A 16,295-nucleotide genomic window follows, 5' to 3' on the forward strand; every position below is an offset into this window, starting at 1 on the left:
TTATACTGTACGGTGTTATACTTAGCCTGGTGTGACACAGTGCGGGGTACATGTGACTGTGTTATACTGTACAGTGTTATACTTAGCCTGGTGTGACACAGTGCGGGTTACATGTGACTGTGTTATACTGTACGGTGTTATACTTAGCCTGGTGTGACACAGTGCGAGGTACATGTGACTGTGTTATACTGTACGGTGTTATACTTAGCCTGGTGTGACACAGTGCGGGTTACATGTGACTGTGTTATACTGTACGGTGTTATACTTAGCCTTGTGTGACACAGTGCGGGTTACATGTGACTGTGTTATACTGTACGGTGTTATACTTAGCCTGGTGTGACACAGTGCGGGGTACATGTGACTGTGTTATACTGTACGGTGTTATACTTAGCATGGTGTGACACAGTGCGGGTTACATGTGACTGTGTTATACTGTACGGTGTTATACTTAGCCTGGTGTGACACAGTGCGGGTTACATGTGACTGTGTTATACTGTACGGTGTTATACTTAGCCTGGTGTGACACAGTGCGGGGTACATGTGACTGTGTTATACTGTACGGTGTTATACTTAGCATGGTGTGACACAGTGCGGGGTACATGTGACTGTGTTATACTGTACGGTGTTATACTTAGCCTGGTGTGACACAGTGCGGGATACATGTGACTGTGTTATACTGTACGGTGTTATACTTAGCCTGGAGTGACCCTCAGACATGATCCCAGGAAACTGTAATATTAGCAAGCCCGCGCACACGCGTGTCATGTGACTGAGAAACATGTAACTAAAAGTGCTGACATTCGCTCTATAAAAGAACTTACATGTTTCTAAATATTTTTTATTAATTAATTTTACAATTTCTATAAAAAAATATAAAACTCCACAAACGTTAAAATGTGTACAGAAAAATCCAGATCATTTGATCCTTTATGTACAGAGAGAACATGATAAGATACCAATAAGTGCATTGGGCATAAGACAATGAAAGCAACACATGGGACAAATTGATCAGTCCAAGCCGAGCTGGTCCTTGTTCTCCCATAACCAGGAATGGTAATCATTCAGCTTATGGTCTTCTGGCTGCACCTGATACAGAATATAACCAGTATGAGCTGATCAGTAATTCATTAGTGTGCTTTAATAATTCATATTATTACTTTATTTCATATTTAATAATTGAATTCAACTTAATGATATACATGGTACATGTGAGAAAACATATAGGACAATCATTCTGAGTACACACAAAAAAATAAAAATAAAATAAAATGATGAAATAAAATTCACACAAAGGTCCCGGTAATTTCACCTTTTTCCACTCGTTCACACAGAAAATGCGATAGGAATCGTTGCCATACTTTCCAATTCCATGAAGTTCTATAGGATAGCGCCACTTCTTAGCGAGATATTCGTCTGCAGGAGAAAAGAGCCCCAATCACAAAAAATTTTTTGCGTCAGTTTATGATCGCGTTTGTGTGAGATAAAATGGCGTTTACAGACCGGCTTTATTTTACAAAGTAATTGTCAGCGCTGAAGGAGAAATATTGTTTATATCAGATTCCCACTGTCCAGATTATGGTGGTACAGTTACGATTTGTGGCCTCAAAAGGGGCAGTTTAGTCGAAAGTAGGCGTCTCTAAGTAGATCTGGGGGTGGTTTTGGCAGAGCAGGGCGGGATTTGTGCAGAGTGGGGGATTATTTTGTCCCACTTCCATATTTCTATATGTTGGGAGCTACGTATTCCGGTCATTATGATGGAATGGAAGTAATCATGTAATAAATATTAAAAGGTTTCGATTCAGGATTTAAATTTATTCCGAGTGTGATTATTACCCACAGAGGAACATAAAATTCTCCATTGTTAATGTGTGTGTAAGGATAAGTGCTAAACAGGTGCCTATGACATGTAATTACAGAGTAGAGACGCCTCAGTGCACCTGAAAACCTGACGATGGTCTTCGCTCTAAGCTTATAGAGTCCCAGTGGCTGTAGAAGCTCCGACATCTCCTCCCAATCGGCAGCTCTGGCGACCTCAGCGGTCGGGAACCTCTCCAGGAACCGCCACAGAGCGGGTATCGCCATTTTCCCTGCAGGAGGGAACAGAGGAGAAATGCAGATAAACAATACAAAGTGCCAGATGTGTGTTAAATTTGGTCTAAATATTACAGCACAATACAGGAACCAGCATTAGCTGCACGATTCTTCCCCCTGACACGGAAAGGTTTCATTGGTATCCGGACTAAGGAGCTACATTAAAAAGTTCTACAATGTCTAGATAGAGATCAGATGTTAGACAGGCAATAGGTCGAGAGGGACACAAGGTCGACTCACTAAAGAGTTAGGGTTAGGCACGTACCCCGGCAGTTAGGGTTAGGCATTTACCCCGGCAGTTAGGGTTAGGCACTTACCCCCGGCAGTTAGGGTTAGGCACTTACCCCCGGCAGTTAGGGTTAGGCACGTACCCACTGCAGTTAGGGTTAGGCACGTACCCACGGCAGTTAGGGTTAGGCACGTACCCCAGCAGTTAGGGTTAGGCATTTACCCCGGCAGTTAGGGTTAGGCATTTACCCCCGGCAGTTAGGGTTAGGCACTTACCCCCGGCAGTTAGGGTTAGGCATGTACCACGGCAGTTAGGGTTAGGCATTTACCCCGGCAGTTAGGGTTAGGCATTTACCCCGGTAGTTAGGGTTAGGCACTTACCCCGGCAGTTAGGGTTAGGCAGTTACCCCGGCAGTTACGGTTAGGCCCCAGAAGTAAGAGTTAGGCACTTATCTCGGCGGGTTAGGGTTAGGCAAAAGGAGGGAGGGTTATGGGTAGGAACTTACCGGAGGGTTAGGGTTAGGCACTAAGAGGGACGGTTAGGCTTAGGCATCAGAAGGGGGGGTTAGGCACCAAGGGAAGGGTTATAGTAAGGGTGAAGAGTAGGGTTAAAAAAAAAAATCTAAACAAAACCACGTGTCGACCATTTGTGAGTCAACTAATTTTTTGTGTCGACCTACTGTCTGTATAACACATGGTGTCTTTCTAGACAATGTCGACCATTTACCTGTCTATCTTTTATATATACCATTCCCGGCTTCATTAGTGGTACAAGTTACATATGGGATAATTCTATGGGGCGGCTGCTTTTGTGGTCACCTCAGTATGTAACATATAGTTACAAGGCTGTATCGCTGCTCCGAAGGGAAATTCCTAACCAGGATTCTACCAGTGCGGAGTTTATGTGTGTTATTCCCACATTAAGATAGTTTTCTCCAAGTGCTCCTATAGTTTCCTACAGGCAAAGCACATACTTGTAGGATTATTGATTTAAATTGGTCATAATGTTGCCATCCTCATTACCTTGTGTAGCAGAGCTCCTCGCAGTGACTATAATGGATCATGTTTCAGTGTATGACAGCTCCTCCTCTTAACCTTGTGTAAAGTGCTCCTAATAGTGTCTGTAAAAGTAGGTCCTTATAAAGCGTCTCTCTGTGTGACACTCACCACCGCATTACCACATGTAGCAGAGCTCCTCATAGTGATGGTAGGAGGAGGGACTTCGTGATCATGTCTGTCTGTGTGTGTGTTATTAAAGTAGATTTTAAAATTGCATCAGTGTGAAAGGCGCCACTGAAAACTATTTTGTCCATGAACTAACAAGTGCACGAGAAACGCACTGAAGCCGGATTTATGTAGGAGGCCAGAGATTTTCCTTAGCATTGCAGAGACATAGAACGGGTTCTCTCACCCGAGGTCTTGTTCAGGAAAATGGTGGCGAGGAGAAGTTTCCATGGATCATGAAACAGCGTTTCCTGGACTAAATTGAAAGGAGAACGAGGAGGGGTCCACTTGGAGAAAGCTTTCCTTCTAGGCGGCTCCAGAGCTGCAAGAGAAAGACGCAGCCAAATTGTCACATGACCCAAAGGTGCAATAGCGCCCTCAGGCCCTGATTCAGAGCCGGACGCTCTGAACGAGCGCCCGCTCTGAATCAGGGCGTTTTTTTTTTTTATGTTGCAGCCTCTTGGCCGCTCGCATAGCTGTGGGTTACCACCCACAGCTTATGCGAGCGTCCATGATGATGGTCGCGATGGTCAAGACCATTGCGACCATCGGGCTTGCGACGAGACCCTTGCGGTAGGGTCTCGTTGCCGCAAGCCCAAGAGTGCTTTTGGCTCTATCAGAGCCGAGAGCACTCCCACTGACATCACTGGTGATGTCAGTGGGGCGGGCCCCAGACGGTAGGCGTTCCCATGGGAACGCCTCCGTCTGGGCAGACACGCCCCCGCCCCGCCCACCAAAGGGGGCGTGCTGTCACTCAACATCGACAGCACGCCCCCTTTGTAGCGAGACCCGGAGCGACGGCTTCCCCGTTGCTATCCGGGTCTCGCGCATGCGCACGATGGAGCCGGCACCGTCGTGCGCACTGCGCCAACATCGACCCGCTTTCGAGCGAATAGCGCTCGCGAGCAGGTCTGAATCAGGCCCTCAGCCCACACAGCTAAATGTGTGTGTGATTATAGGATTTATAAACTTTTATTATACAATTATTTGTCCAATAGAGGCGGTTAGCAATGGGCACCTCTAAAGGTTCCCATTCATCTACTGGACAATCTGCAGATTCCCCGATCGGACCGGAACTGCTGGCCGGAAATGCCGACTGGCGGCCATCGATGATCTCCGATCTGTTGGGGTATCGGTGAAATTCTACATGTTAAAAATCCCCGAATTGCTAATAACGATCAAATATTTATCATGATCAGCAAATCAGTGAAATCGAAGATGTTGGATTTCACCGATCCGCCGTCCCTGGTGTCTTTACACAGACAATGGCCCTCATTCAGAGCCGTACGCTCTGAGCAGAGCGCACGCTCTGAATGAGGGCCGGGCTCCATGAAAATGGAGCGTCCTCCAGGACGCTCGTATAGCTGTGGGTCACCACCCACAGGCTATACGAGCGTGCATTTTGATGGCCGCGATGGTCGTGACCATCGCGACCATCGAAATTGCGAGCCGGAGCCTGCGGTTGAGGTTTTCAACCGCAAGCTCCGGAGTGATTTTGGCTCTATCAGAGCCAAAATCACTCCCACTGACATCACTAGTGATGTCAGTGGGCCGGCTTTTGACGGGAGGCGTTCCCGTGGGAACGCCCCCGGAACGCCTACCAAAGGGGGCGTGCTCGTCGCGTCTGGCGCATGCGCACGACGGAGCTCCCTCCGTCGTGCGCATGCTCAGTCCATAACATCGACCCACTTGCGAGCGGACAGCCGCTCGCGAGTGGGTCTGAATCAGGCCCAATGTGAAATTAAATATCCCCCACAGGTAAAAGCAGCGTCACCTGCTGACCAAATCCTTACACATTCCGCAGACTACATGCTTAGAGTATAAGTACTATTTATTATAACAGCGCTCCATAAACTGTTTAAACAATACACACTGTGGGCCTGATTCAGACCCGTTCGTTATCTGCGTACGCTCGCGAGATGCGTATGCAAATTTTTCAAAGTGACGCCACGGGAAGCGATCGCTCGCCAAGGCACAAGCACGCCCACCATGTTTTAGCGAGCAGCCACTTTGTATATGCGTACGCCCAATCGCACAGGCAGAGCCGCCCACCAGCAACACGTCATCTCCAGGAAGTGTATTAAAACATTGGTACATCGAGCACCATCGGATGTGAACGCATTGCTTGAGGGAGCTTTACCCTACTGCAAGCATTGTGAGGAAATCAGTGTAAAAAAATGGCAAGTGACGTGTACTATGACGCTGCCTGTTAATTATGCACGCCTCAAAAACGGCGTTGAACCACCCGGGCACGCCTGCGTTCGCATCTCCAACCCCCCGTTATTAGTGTCCTGCTCCTGTTACCACCCACAAACGGTCTCACCTGTCACTCATTACACTGGGCTGCCTGTGCTGGGTGAGCGAGCGGTATGCGATCGCAGTTAGTTCACGCACGCGTAAAACGAAGCGTACGCGGAACATCAGGCCGCTTGCGAGCGCACGCATATAGCGAACGGGTCTGAATCAGGCCCTGAGTCTCTGCTTTGTTCCCCCCTCCTTCCTAAAGTTTGTATCCTTGTGCCAAATTCTACTATACTAGGGAATACTGCTCCCTCTACGTAGAATTATAAATATATTAGAATCCCGGAATCCTGGTCTGTGGTCTCTCTCTTTATATGATCACAAACCTCTAGACCTGCAATGTCCTTATACTGCACTATCTGCTACACGCAGGAGCTATAGCTGTTGGCTGGAAGAATGGATAACACAAACCTTCTTTGGTGGCATTTCTGGAAAAATAGTGGCTGGTTTTTCTCTTCTCCACTTGTGACCTTGGGATGGAATCTAATGAATAAAATATGTGTCAGTATAACAAGGCGTGCGCTGTTAAATCTACAGATGTGTCCTTATACATCTTTGCTGCAGTCGCGCTCAAAAGCCCATCTCCGCACGCCAGGCCCCGTGAGACTCTGCTAGTGCCGGGCGTCTTTTTTTGCGTCCTTTTTGCTGAAAATGCATCTAAGTCGCGATGTGGCTAGGATGCACCAGCAGGACGTGCTGATTAATGTGATATGGGTCACTTGTATATCTGTGTGTGACTGAGTCCCTGACTATACGAGGTGCTACAATGTAGCGGATGCAGCTTTTTTCATTCCAAGTTCCATTGTGGTTCATATACAGAACACAGAAAAAAGAGATTTGCCCCCCAAAACACTGCAGCAAAAACAATACTTAAATCCTACATGATAATAGAGATTCAGAGGTATTAGTTACATACATTTGCAAATATATGAATAAGCGCCAAGGCCAATCGTCAAGGCTCCTCTATACTGGCGTCCCTAACATTAAGGGGTTCACGTCCGAGAAGCAAGGTACCCCAAAAGAACCTAGCCAAGGACCATCCCCAGGGCATCACACGAAAAGGGGAAAAAAGGTGATAGTGAAGTGTAAAGAAAAGATGTGTAAGGATAAATCAATAAGTGTTAATGAAATGAGAAAGAATTAAAATGACATAAATAATATACAAACAAAATTAGGGATGAGCGGGTTCGGATTTACTCGGTTCTCAGCATGGCATTTTATTGGCTATCGGCTTTCACGTGTTTTGGATAGCCAATAAAATAAATCCAAACTAATCCAAACTTGCGGTAAAGTGGCGATAAGAACCGAGTAAATCCGAACCCGCTCACCCCTAAAACAAATAGAGAAGTGATAAAAATATTCTATGTGAATTAAGTGGTGATGCCATGAGAAAGGTCCAGCCAGAACACCCCCGGGGGCCCCACTCCGAAACGCTCACCCAAAATAATTTTTGCTACATAATGGTAGCACCCACTCTGGGTCATATAATTACAATTGATGTACTGCATAATAACAGTACATGTATGAGCTGAGAGCTAACTTACCTTGGAGGTACCCCAAAAACCTCCACATGGCACTATAAGGATCAGCACCTCCTCCTAATGCTGACTCCCTTCATGCCTCTCCAAACTGCAAAAACATTTTTTTACGGTTCATATACAGACTCAGGTGCGCGCAGATATACGAGTGTCACAAATCAAATTAATCAGCACAGTCTGCTGGTGCATCCTAGTCGTATCACATAGCGACTTAGGGGCATATTCAATTTGTAGCGAAAAGTCAGTTGTCGGACTTTTCGTCATCATCTGAGGTTTTGCCGTCGAAAACTTATCGTGTGCATCCCCGCGTATCCAATTTCAAATTGGCGAAAACGGGGGCCCGGCAAAAACGAAATCAGCGAAAAGCCCTGCCGTTTTTTGGGGAAATCAGCCTGACACCCCCATAAAGATGCTCTCATGGGGGTTCATTATGGGTACCCCCGAATATCCCTGCAAAAGGTATTTGGGGTCTTTGAATGGTCTCAATAGGAGCTATATAGCGTCTTTGGGAGAGTGGTGAAGAATAGCATTAAAATGCGCAAAAAAAGCACCTTCATCAAACACCTACAATCAACAAAACACCTCCCACATACTTGCAGCCCCCCCCCCAAAGGCTATTTCGCTAGTTTTTTTAATTTTTGTACCCCCACTTTGAACTTGTTCGCCCACATTTTCAAAGTGCTATTTTGGGGTGTCCTTTTGTGATTTTTTAATATTTTTTTTTACGCAGTTTGCGTCAAGGGGGGTGTACAAAGGGTGCAGAGTGGTTTCCACACCTCTGTACCCAAAAAACGCAATTTTGCACTTTTTACCACCGGGTATTCATAGGCGAAACTTTTTTGGCCTATTACATTGCATTGCGTTTTCGCACCGGTGAAAAGACGCTAATATTGAATATGCTTATAAGTGAAATCGGCAAAAATTATTTTCGCTCCAAATTGAATACGGCCCTTAGATGCATTTTCTGCAACAAAAAAAAAAAGACGCTCAACGCCAACAGAGTAGCAGGGGAACTGGCGGCTCACTCACGCCAGGCAAGTCACGCTGCGTGGCGTATTGAGGCTAGATGTATGAGGACATATCTGTAATGTCAAATAACTAATGCATCGCAACTAATTACCTCTATCATAAGCGTCACTGTCCTCCTGGTGGGAGTCACTTGCTGCTTCCTCCTTCTCAGTGTCAAGCAGCTCCTGGAAAGGACACAAATCTGTTGGATCTTCTGATTTCGCCAGGGGTGCCTCACAAGCGTCCACTGCATCCGCTGTCTTATTACAGGCAAGCTCTTGGTTTGGGATTGGTAACGGAGAACTGATTATCGGGTCTGATTGATTTAATTCTTCGTCTTTAGCTTTCTCCCTTACAGTGGTCTTTTTATTGTTCTTTCTCCGTTTAATCTGCACCTCTTGCTTAGGGGAATAATACTTTCTTCTCGGCTTTATAATTCTGTCCACTTCTTTCAGTCCCCTTTCTGACGTCCGTCTCTGACTTCTGATTCTTTTCCGGCCAACCTCTTTCTTTACAACCAAATTCTTTTCTCTTTCATCCACCAGAAATATATCCTCTTCTGTATTTTGTATCAGAACAGTATTATTTAAAGCCTCTACCTCGTGTTTTCTCGGCAGACATGTGATGCACACTGGTCCGTCTCCTTTATCTGCCTTGTTACAGCCAGTTGCCGTTTCCTTGGATGCCATTTTTTTTTCCTGCTTAATTAATGGCCTCTGAGAAGGAACTAAAAAATTAAAGTCTTCCAGTTTTATCGTGACATGATTAGAATACAAATATTTCAGGAGAGCACATTTTGATCTGAGCTTGGTTCCTTGAGGGCTAGAAAATAAATAAAATGTTAAAGTATTCATACAAGCTGTACATACATGTATTTTGTTCAATCATCAGAGATAATCCTAAAACGAGAGCAACTGATTCAGGCAGCAACATTTAACGCGCAACAAAATGTGACAAGTTGAATTTAGAGTGTGCAATAGTGACAATTATCACCCAACCCGTCCAATTGCACATACGCAATATTTCCAGTAGTTACTGACACCCCTGGAAAAATCTATTCATATTGTGGGAGAAGACTGTACAGGTAACTCCTACTACAATACATTAAATTAACTACGGGGCAAATTTACTAAAGTGATAGTTTTTAGAAGTGAGTTTTAGAGGAGATGTTGCCCATAGCAACCAATCAGATTCTAGAAGGTGCTAGTTAAATGTTAAGTAGAATCTGATTGGTTGGTATGGGCAACATCTCTTATAAAACTCACTTCTAAAAACTCTCACTTTAGTAAATTTACCCCTACGTATGGACATGTAATGGAACTTTAGATATAAACTGACCTTACAAATAACAGGTCATATTTTCCAGCCGTTTTCCCCTTTCGTCTCTGTGTTATTATTTTCTTCCAGCCCCCAGGAAGTGTTTCCAGGACACCTGAGTCAGTATCTGTGGAACCCTCATTGCTGTGTAATTCCTGCTGCGATGTGTCCTGGGAACCCATACTCTCTGCTTCTTCTGGGACAGTAGCTGATCTCCTAGGGAAAAGAAGACCAGAAAAAAAATTGTGGAAAACTTCTTGCAGCTTTATAAATACAGTCGAACCTGGATAAGTGAAAACCGCTATTACTGGGACTAATTATGAGGTCCCGGCATTTTTGCACCAAAAAACCTCTGTTAGTGAGACTGTCAAAAATCAGATTTTTCTCGATTATTAGGAATAATCACCTCTAGAACTGAGATGATTGCTGTTAGGGCCTCTAAGTGAGATTAGTGCAGTTTATTAACCTCTATAAATCAGACGACCTCTGTACAGGTTTTGACATGTCTCTACCCAGACTTACAGGGGTATCCCCTCTACACATGACTTTCATAGAGCCACTGACTGGGAGGAATTTAGGCACCTATGAGGGGACCACTGATCTTTCTCATCACCTCAGTGCCCAGTAGTATCAAGATGAAGCCCAGCACTTTTTTAACATGCGACTGGCAGTCCCTGTACAACCCCTTCCTAAAGAGACTCCAGCCTTAGGCTGGTTTCCACTATAGCAGGGGAGCACCATGATGAATGCATTTGCCAGGGATCTATATAACGACAGCTGTGGTGCAAATCTGATACCAGCAGTTTGATTTTAACACTGTGATAATATACACCAAAAATAAGGAAAAAAAAATTATAATATTGTGATTGAATGATAAATATGTACCTACTAGCTAGCTAACCTATGCTGTAATAATGCTAGCTAGGATACAGTGTATTATGCACATTAGACAAATTGCAAATAGGCTCCATTTTACACATTATATATATAATGTTGACATTAATATGCAGCATATGTGCCCTGCGGCTGATCTAGAGACCCTCGTCTGTATGATCAACTCTTCTCTGCCTATAATGACAACATTTCGGCCTGCCGTTACCTGTCCAGCATGGGGGCCGCCATGTTAGATTTCTGTCTGGATCATGTGACAAGGCTGAGTGCCCGGACTGCGCATGCGCCCCGTGGGCTCGCCGGCCTCTGCGCCTGCTCCATGTGGGGTAGGGTTAGGGGGCGTGGCTTGGTATGTAAATATCTTGAAATCTGTTGTGGTAACTCTGGAGGAGTCTGCGGTTCAGCAATAACGGATCCCTGAGCCCCAGGACACCGGAGCCATGAGGGCCGTGCCCACCTGGGTGGATAAAGTGCATGACAGGGACAAGGTGGAACAATGGTGAGGATGCCGGGCCTGTGCTATAACATGGAACTGACGCGGGTATAGTGCTTAGCAACCAAGAGCTTGGGGGTCCATAGGTGCTTAGCAACCAAGAGATTGGGGTGCAGAGGTGCCTAGCAACCAGGTGAAAATGGTCCACAGGTGCCTAGCAACTGGGTTCAAGGAGTCCAGAGGTGCCCAGCAACCGGGTGCAAGGGTTCCATAGGTGCTTGGCAACTAGGTGCAAGGGGTCTAGAGTTACCTAGCAACCAGGTGAAATGAGTCCATTAGTGCCTGGCAACCGGGTGCAAGGTGTCCAGAGGTTCCTTGCAAACTGGTGCATGGGGGCCATAGGTGCTTAGCAACTAGGTACAAGTGGTCCAGAGGTGCCTGGCAACCAGGTGCAGGGGTCCCAGCATTTGGTGCTGTATAATTGCAGAATAATGTCATGTACGGGAGGAGCGGGATGGAAGGATAGGTGTAGAATTTCAGGGGTGCTCAACATGCAGCCCCACCAGCTGTTGTGGAACTACACATCCCAGTAAGCGCTGCCACAGTTTTAGCATTACCAAGAACTGGGGCATGCTGGGGTTTCACAACAGCTGGGGGGGTGGGGGGCGCATGCTGAACACTCCTGGACTCACTGTGGATCATGACATGCATACTTGCCAATAATCGCTGTGCATGGTATTAAGTATTAAGGTGATCTACAGGGAATTAGATCAAAGAGTGGGGGCGTAAGGTGTATGTCATGATTACTGATTGTTCAGCTATATTGTTAAGTATATAACTATATATACTTCCTAACGATATTACATTGTGGCTTCAAAGGGTGGGAAATTTTACATAGTCAAACTGTCAGATATACAGTATGTGTTGGGGAGTGATTGCATTATGTGTTAGTGTAATTATTGCTGTACCTGACCTGAGTTGGACGCAGCAGGATTTTGGGCGCAGTGGAGCATGTGTCTGAGTGGCACTGCTCATGTATCCATATAGCGTACGTAGAGTAGTGTACGGTCTTAGAAATGTTTTACAAATGTATTGGGCATCCCTGGCCAGTGACTGGGAGGTGACTTAGCTGACACACAGAGATGCTCGAGGCTTATGAGAGCGTCCCAGGCGTGTGGCGGATAGTGGTTACATACAGAGACGCAGAATCGCTAACATAGGAGGCCACATTTAGACAGAGAATCTGCATTTGCTAAAGGGCAGGTGCAAGTTTTGATGGTGCGACCAATGGTGGGTTCTAAAGATGCACCAGGCGGTATTTCATCATATATGGGACCTGACAGTGGGCGTCTCAGCCCTTGCACATTCTCATGCATGGATGTACACCAGGGAAGGGCTTTTGCATACAGTCACAGATGACACTGACACCGCTGCTGTGTCCGACTCAGACTCAGTGCAGTTCTTCTCGGCCCTCAAGATTCACTAACAGTCCAGGTTTTAAGGATATCCATGCTTGAGCATTGGGGACTTAATTAGTTACTTTTGATATAACCATCTGGTCTCAAGCATGGATATCCTCAAAACCTGGACTGTTAAAGTGTCTTGAGGACGCAGTTTGAGAAGCACTGATATAGTGTATAGGTGACACTTTGCGGTGTAACAGTGCAGCAGAGCAATGTCCCCAAACAGTGTTTGTTGGCTTCATGGTTCATATGTGTAAATGTAAAGTCTGGGGTTTAGTTGTCATTTAAGAAGAGTCATTGTGAAGCTAAAACCTCCCTTTTAGCTCCTGTATTGTGACGTGATGGCACACTCTGTGGTCATCCTGGTGGCTTCATGGCACACCCTGTGATCATTAGTGTTCACTCTAGGTCCGGCGCCTGGCAGGGGGCGCCGGACCTAGAAAGAGGGAACTCTGGTGCGCGCCAAAGGCGTGTGTGCGCCCGAAAAGAGCACGTGTCCACGATTCAACGCACTTGGGGGCGTGCCCGGCACTTACGGACATTCCGCACTGCCCCCAAGCTCTCCCTTTTCTGTGAATAGATGCTGGGCGCATGTATTCACCGACGGTAATCGCTGCACCATAATTTTCCCCACCCGCGGGACATTGCAGCCTGCGGTTGGGGACAGCACCCGGCAGGCGCCAAGAGGGGCAGGGTGCATTCAACCCTTTTGAAATCGGGCACCCCACTAAAACTGCCTAGCGGGAACGCTATTCATCCTGGTGACGTGATGGCACACCCTGTGGTCATCCTAAAGTTTTACTCCATTGATGCCATTACGTTATTTCATTCACTCTGAGCATCAGATTATTGTGAATGAAAGATTACATCAGAGGTTCCCAAACGCGGTCCTCAAGGCTCCCCAACAGCTCAGGTTTTAGAGATATCGGGTTAAGCACAAGTGGTTAAATCTAATTGACTAAGGTTCTAATTAAGTCGCCTATGGTCAAGCATGGATATCCTTAAAAGCTGGATTGTTAGAATGCCTTGAAGACCGAGGTACAGAGAATACTTTTTGTGTGCTCTCCTTCCAACGCCGGGCATGCTGGAAAGAAGCATCAGCCTGTGCTCAGCCAGTCTGTGCCTTCAGAGAGTTTTTGCCAGGACTGACATCTCGCAGCATGATGTCACTCCCTGCTGTAGGAGTGCCTTCGGAAGGGATGTAGTTATGAGACTGGCGGACGCGATGCCGCCGGTCCAAATCTTGACGGGGGAAGCCCGACAAGGGACTTAAGATAGGCGTCGAAATACCGACGCCTATCTTAATCCCGAAACCGGAATACAAAATGATGACTGCTCGAATGAGGTAAGTCCGGGGCTCTGTTAGCATTAGCCGTGGAGGGGGGGAGGGTTAGGTTTAGGTAGCATAGCGGGGTTAGCATTAGGTTTTTTTGGGGGGAGGTTAGTATTAGGCACCCCTAGGGGGGAGGGTTATGGTTAGGAACAACTGCGGGCGGGGGGGGGTTAGGGTTAGGCACGAAGGGGGAAGACTTAGGTTTAGGCACTACCTGGGGGGGGTTAGGGTGCGGGGTGGGGAGGGTTAGGGTTAGGCTACAAGAAGGGAGAATTAGGGTTAGGGGGAGAAGGGGGGAGGGTAAGTATACCGGGATACCAACCATCGGGATGCCGCTGTCGGTATTTTGACAGTAGACATCCCGACACCCGGCATTACATACCGATTCCCTTCGGAATACTTCTCAACTTGCCACTGTACGATATATCGTTCAGTGTATCGGTTCATGTGTACACACAATATATCTCAACAACGTAATTTACAGACATATCGCGTCGGCCATGCAGAACGGCAGATGTGATATATCTGCCTGTGTGTACGGGCGACCGTCCAACCAACCCATTATACTGGCTGCAGGAACCACTGACAATGACATCACTACCAGGCTGGCAAATTTAAATGTCCACCCAGTTGTGATGTCTGTCCAGACCTATCGAGCGGCCGATTGGTAAGTGTGTATGGGACCCCTGGGTCGGCCAGGTGTGTACCCCACTTTAGTGGCTTTCATGCCTTACTCACTCTATACCACTCTGACAGCCAAGATACTGGTCTATAACTTAAAGTTGAAGTATTTAAATATTATAAATTAAAATGTTAAATCCCTCTTGTTTTTCAGTATTTATGATCTTGCATTTAAGCCGGATGGGACTCAGCTAATTGTGGCTGCTGGTAACAAAGTCCTGGTAGGTATTCCTTTATGAAGCTTTGTTCTGTATATGTCCAGTAATGACAGAAACACATAGGGAAAGAAGCAGAACATAGGGCCTGATTCAGAGCCACTCGTAAGCGGCCGCTCGTTCACTCTGAGCGATGCTCGCACATCTGCGCATGCGTATGGGTCCTAATGCGCAAACCAGTCATTGCGGTCGGAAATCGTGCACTCGTAAAACAACGAGGGGCTGCTAATTTGAGTGACAGAAAGAGGCGTTTGTGGGTGGTAACAGGGGAAGGTGCTTGAAAACGGGGAGTGGAGATCCGAACGCAGGCGTGCCAAATGGTCAAAACGGCGTTTAATGGGTGTGCATAATTAACAAAGCAGCGTCATCGACCACGTCACTTGGTTGTCTTTTAGCCTGAACTGCTCACAGTGATTGCGGGAAGTAAATCCTACCACAAGCACTGCGAGTAGTTCAGATGCCTTTCGATGTTCCCAATTAATCTAATAAATAGCGGAGATGACGTATGATGCGAACGGCAAATGGGCGTCTTTACAAAATAGCGAGCGCATATTTCAGACGCTCGCTCAGACATAGAGGCGTCCACAGACTGCAAAGAGCGAGCGCTCAATTTAAATATCCGGCCCCTTTTTCAGAACGACCGTCCGCAAATAGTGTCCGGCTCTGAATCAGGCCCATAGTTACAAAATGTTATCTTTATAAACTGTAATTATTGTTCTCAGCTACTAACACAAAATCATACACATGCACTCACGCACACACTGGGATGGCCATCGGTGGTTAACATCGATGGTGTGTAGCCAGGGCTGGCTCCAGGGGTCGGAGCACCCTGTGCCGGCCCCCCCCCCGAGTGCCTTATCTTCGCGCGTGTCCGAAAATGGGCCGTGGCCTAATTACCATAGGCCACGCCCCCTACACAGCCTTCTTAGGAGTCGTCTCCGCCTCCAAATAATGTCAGGCTGGAGGGAGCCTCACTAGCTGGGCTTCCCCCAGCCCTCTCCCGTCACTGAATGGAAGCTGCGCGCATGCGCGCAGCATCCATTCGGGGTCTCCGGGGTTCGGCACCGCCGCACAGCTGCGGCAGTGGGGGGTCCCCAACCTCCCGATTTAACCACCCGCGGGCCACTTCGGCCCACGGGTGGAACAGCGGGACAGTAAGTCCCGCTGAAATCTCGATGTTGGGGAGAGGTGCACCCTCTTGGGTGGTGTCCTGTGCGACCGCTCAAGTCGAACACCCCTAGAGCCAGCGCTGTGTGTAGCCATCAGCATGAAACCATTGATGGTTTCACCCACCAATGGTAAGCCCTACTGTAGACAGCCTTGCTCTATTGGGCAGCAGGCCAATCAGATTTGGTGGCAGGACTTTGCTGGTAGTGCCGGGGGGTTGCTATGCACCATGTCCCGGTGCCAGGTAGGGGGAAACATTGCAGGCCTCTGTGCCATCGATAGCGGGGAACCATTGGATCTCCGCTGTCAATGGCAAAACAATAGACCATCGGAGGTTAACCATGGTTTGTAATCGTCGTTGGCCATCCCTAGCCAGAGTTACACCATAGAGCAGAGGTTCCCAAA

General features: G+C 47.1%; 2 protein-coding genes across 2 annotated transcripts in view; one reads left to right on the plus strand and one right to left on the minus strand.

Moving 5' to 3' along the window:
• Positions 1 to 884: 884 nt before the first annotated feature.
• MBD4 (methyl-CpG binding domain 4, DNA glycosylase) lies at positions 885 to 10,881 on the minus strand. The gene is given in 9 exon segments (XM_088450232.1): positions 885 to 1,086; positions 1,310 to 1,413; positions 1,938 to 2,087; positions 3,731 to 3,865; positions 6,256 to 6,327; positions 8,503 to 9,212; positions 9,729 to 9,923; positions 10,807 to 10,841; positions 10,843 to 10,881. Coding segments are annotated over 9 exon segments (1,518 nt in total). The 3' UTR covers positions 885 to 1,008.
• A 61-nt stretch (positions 10,882 to 10,942) lies between these two features.
• The window catches only part of IFT122 (intraflagellar transport 122), a 91,803-nt gene continuing 86,450 nt past the window's right edge, over positions 10,943 to 16,295 (plus strand). Inside the window, exons 1-2 of the mRNA XM_088450236.1 lie at positions 10,943 to 11,097; positions 14,663 to 14,729. Coding sequence (XP_088306362.1) covers positions 11,039 to 11,097; positions 14,663 to 14,729 — 126 coding nt within the window. The 5' untranslated portion in view covers positions 10,943 to 11,038. The remainder of the gene's footprint in view (positions 11,098 to 14,662; positions 14,730 to 16,295) is intronic.

Source organism: Taudactylus pleione, unplaced genomic scaffold (assembly GCF_031769625.1).
Source record: "Taudactylus pleione unplaced genomic scaffold, aTauple2 ptg000512l, whole genome shotgun sequence".
Taxonomy (NCBI): Eukaryota; Metazoa; Chordata; class Amphibia; order Anura; family Myobatrachidae; genus Taudactylus; species Taudactylus pleione.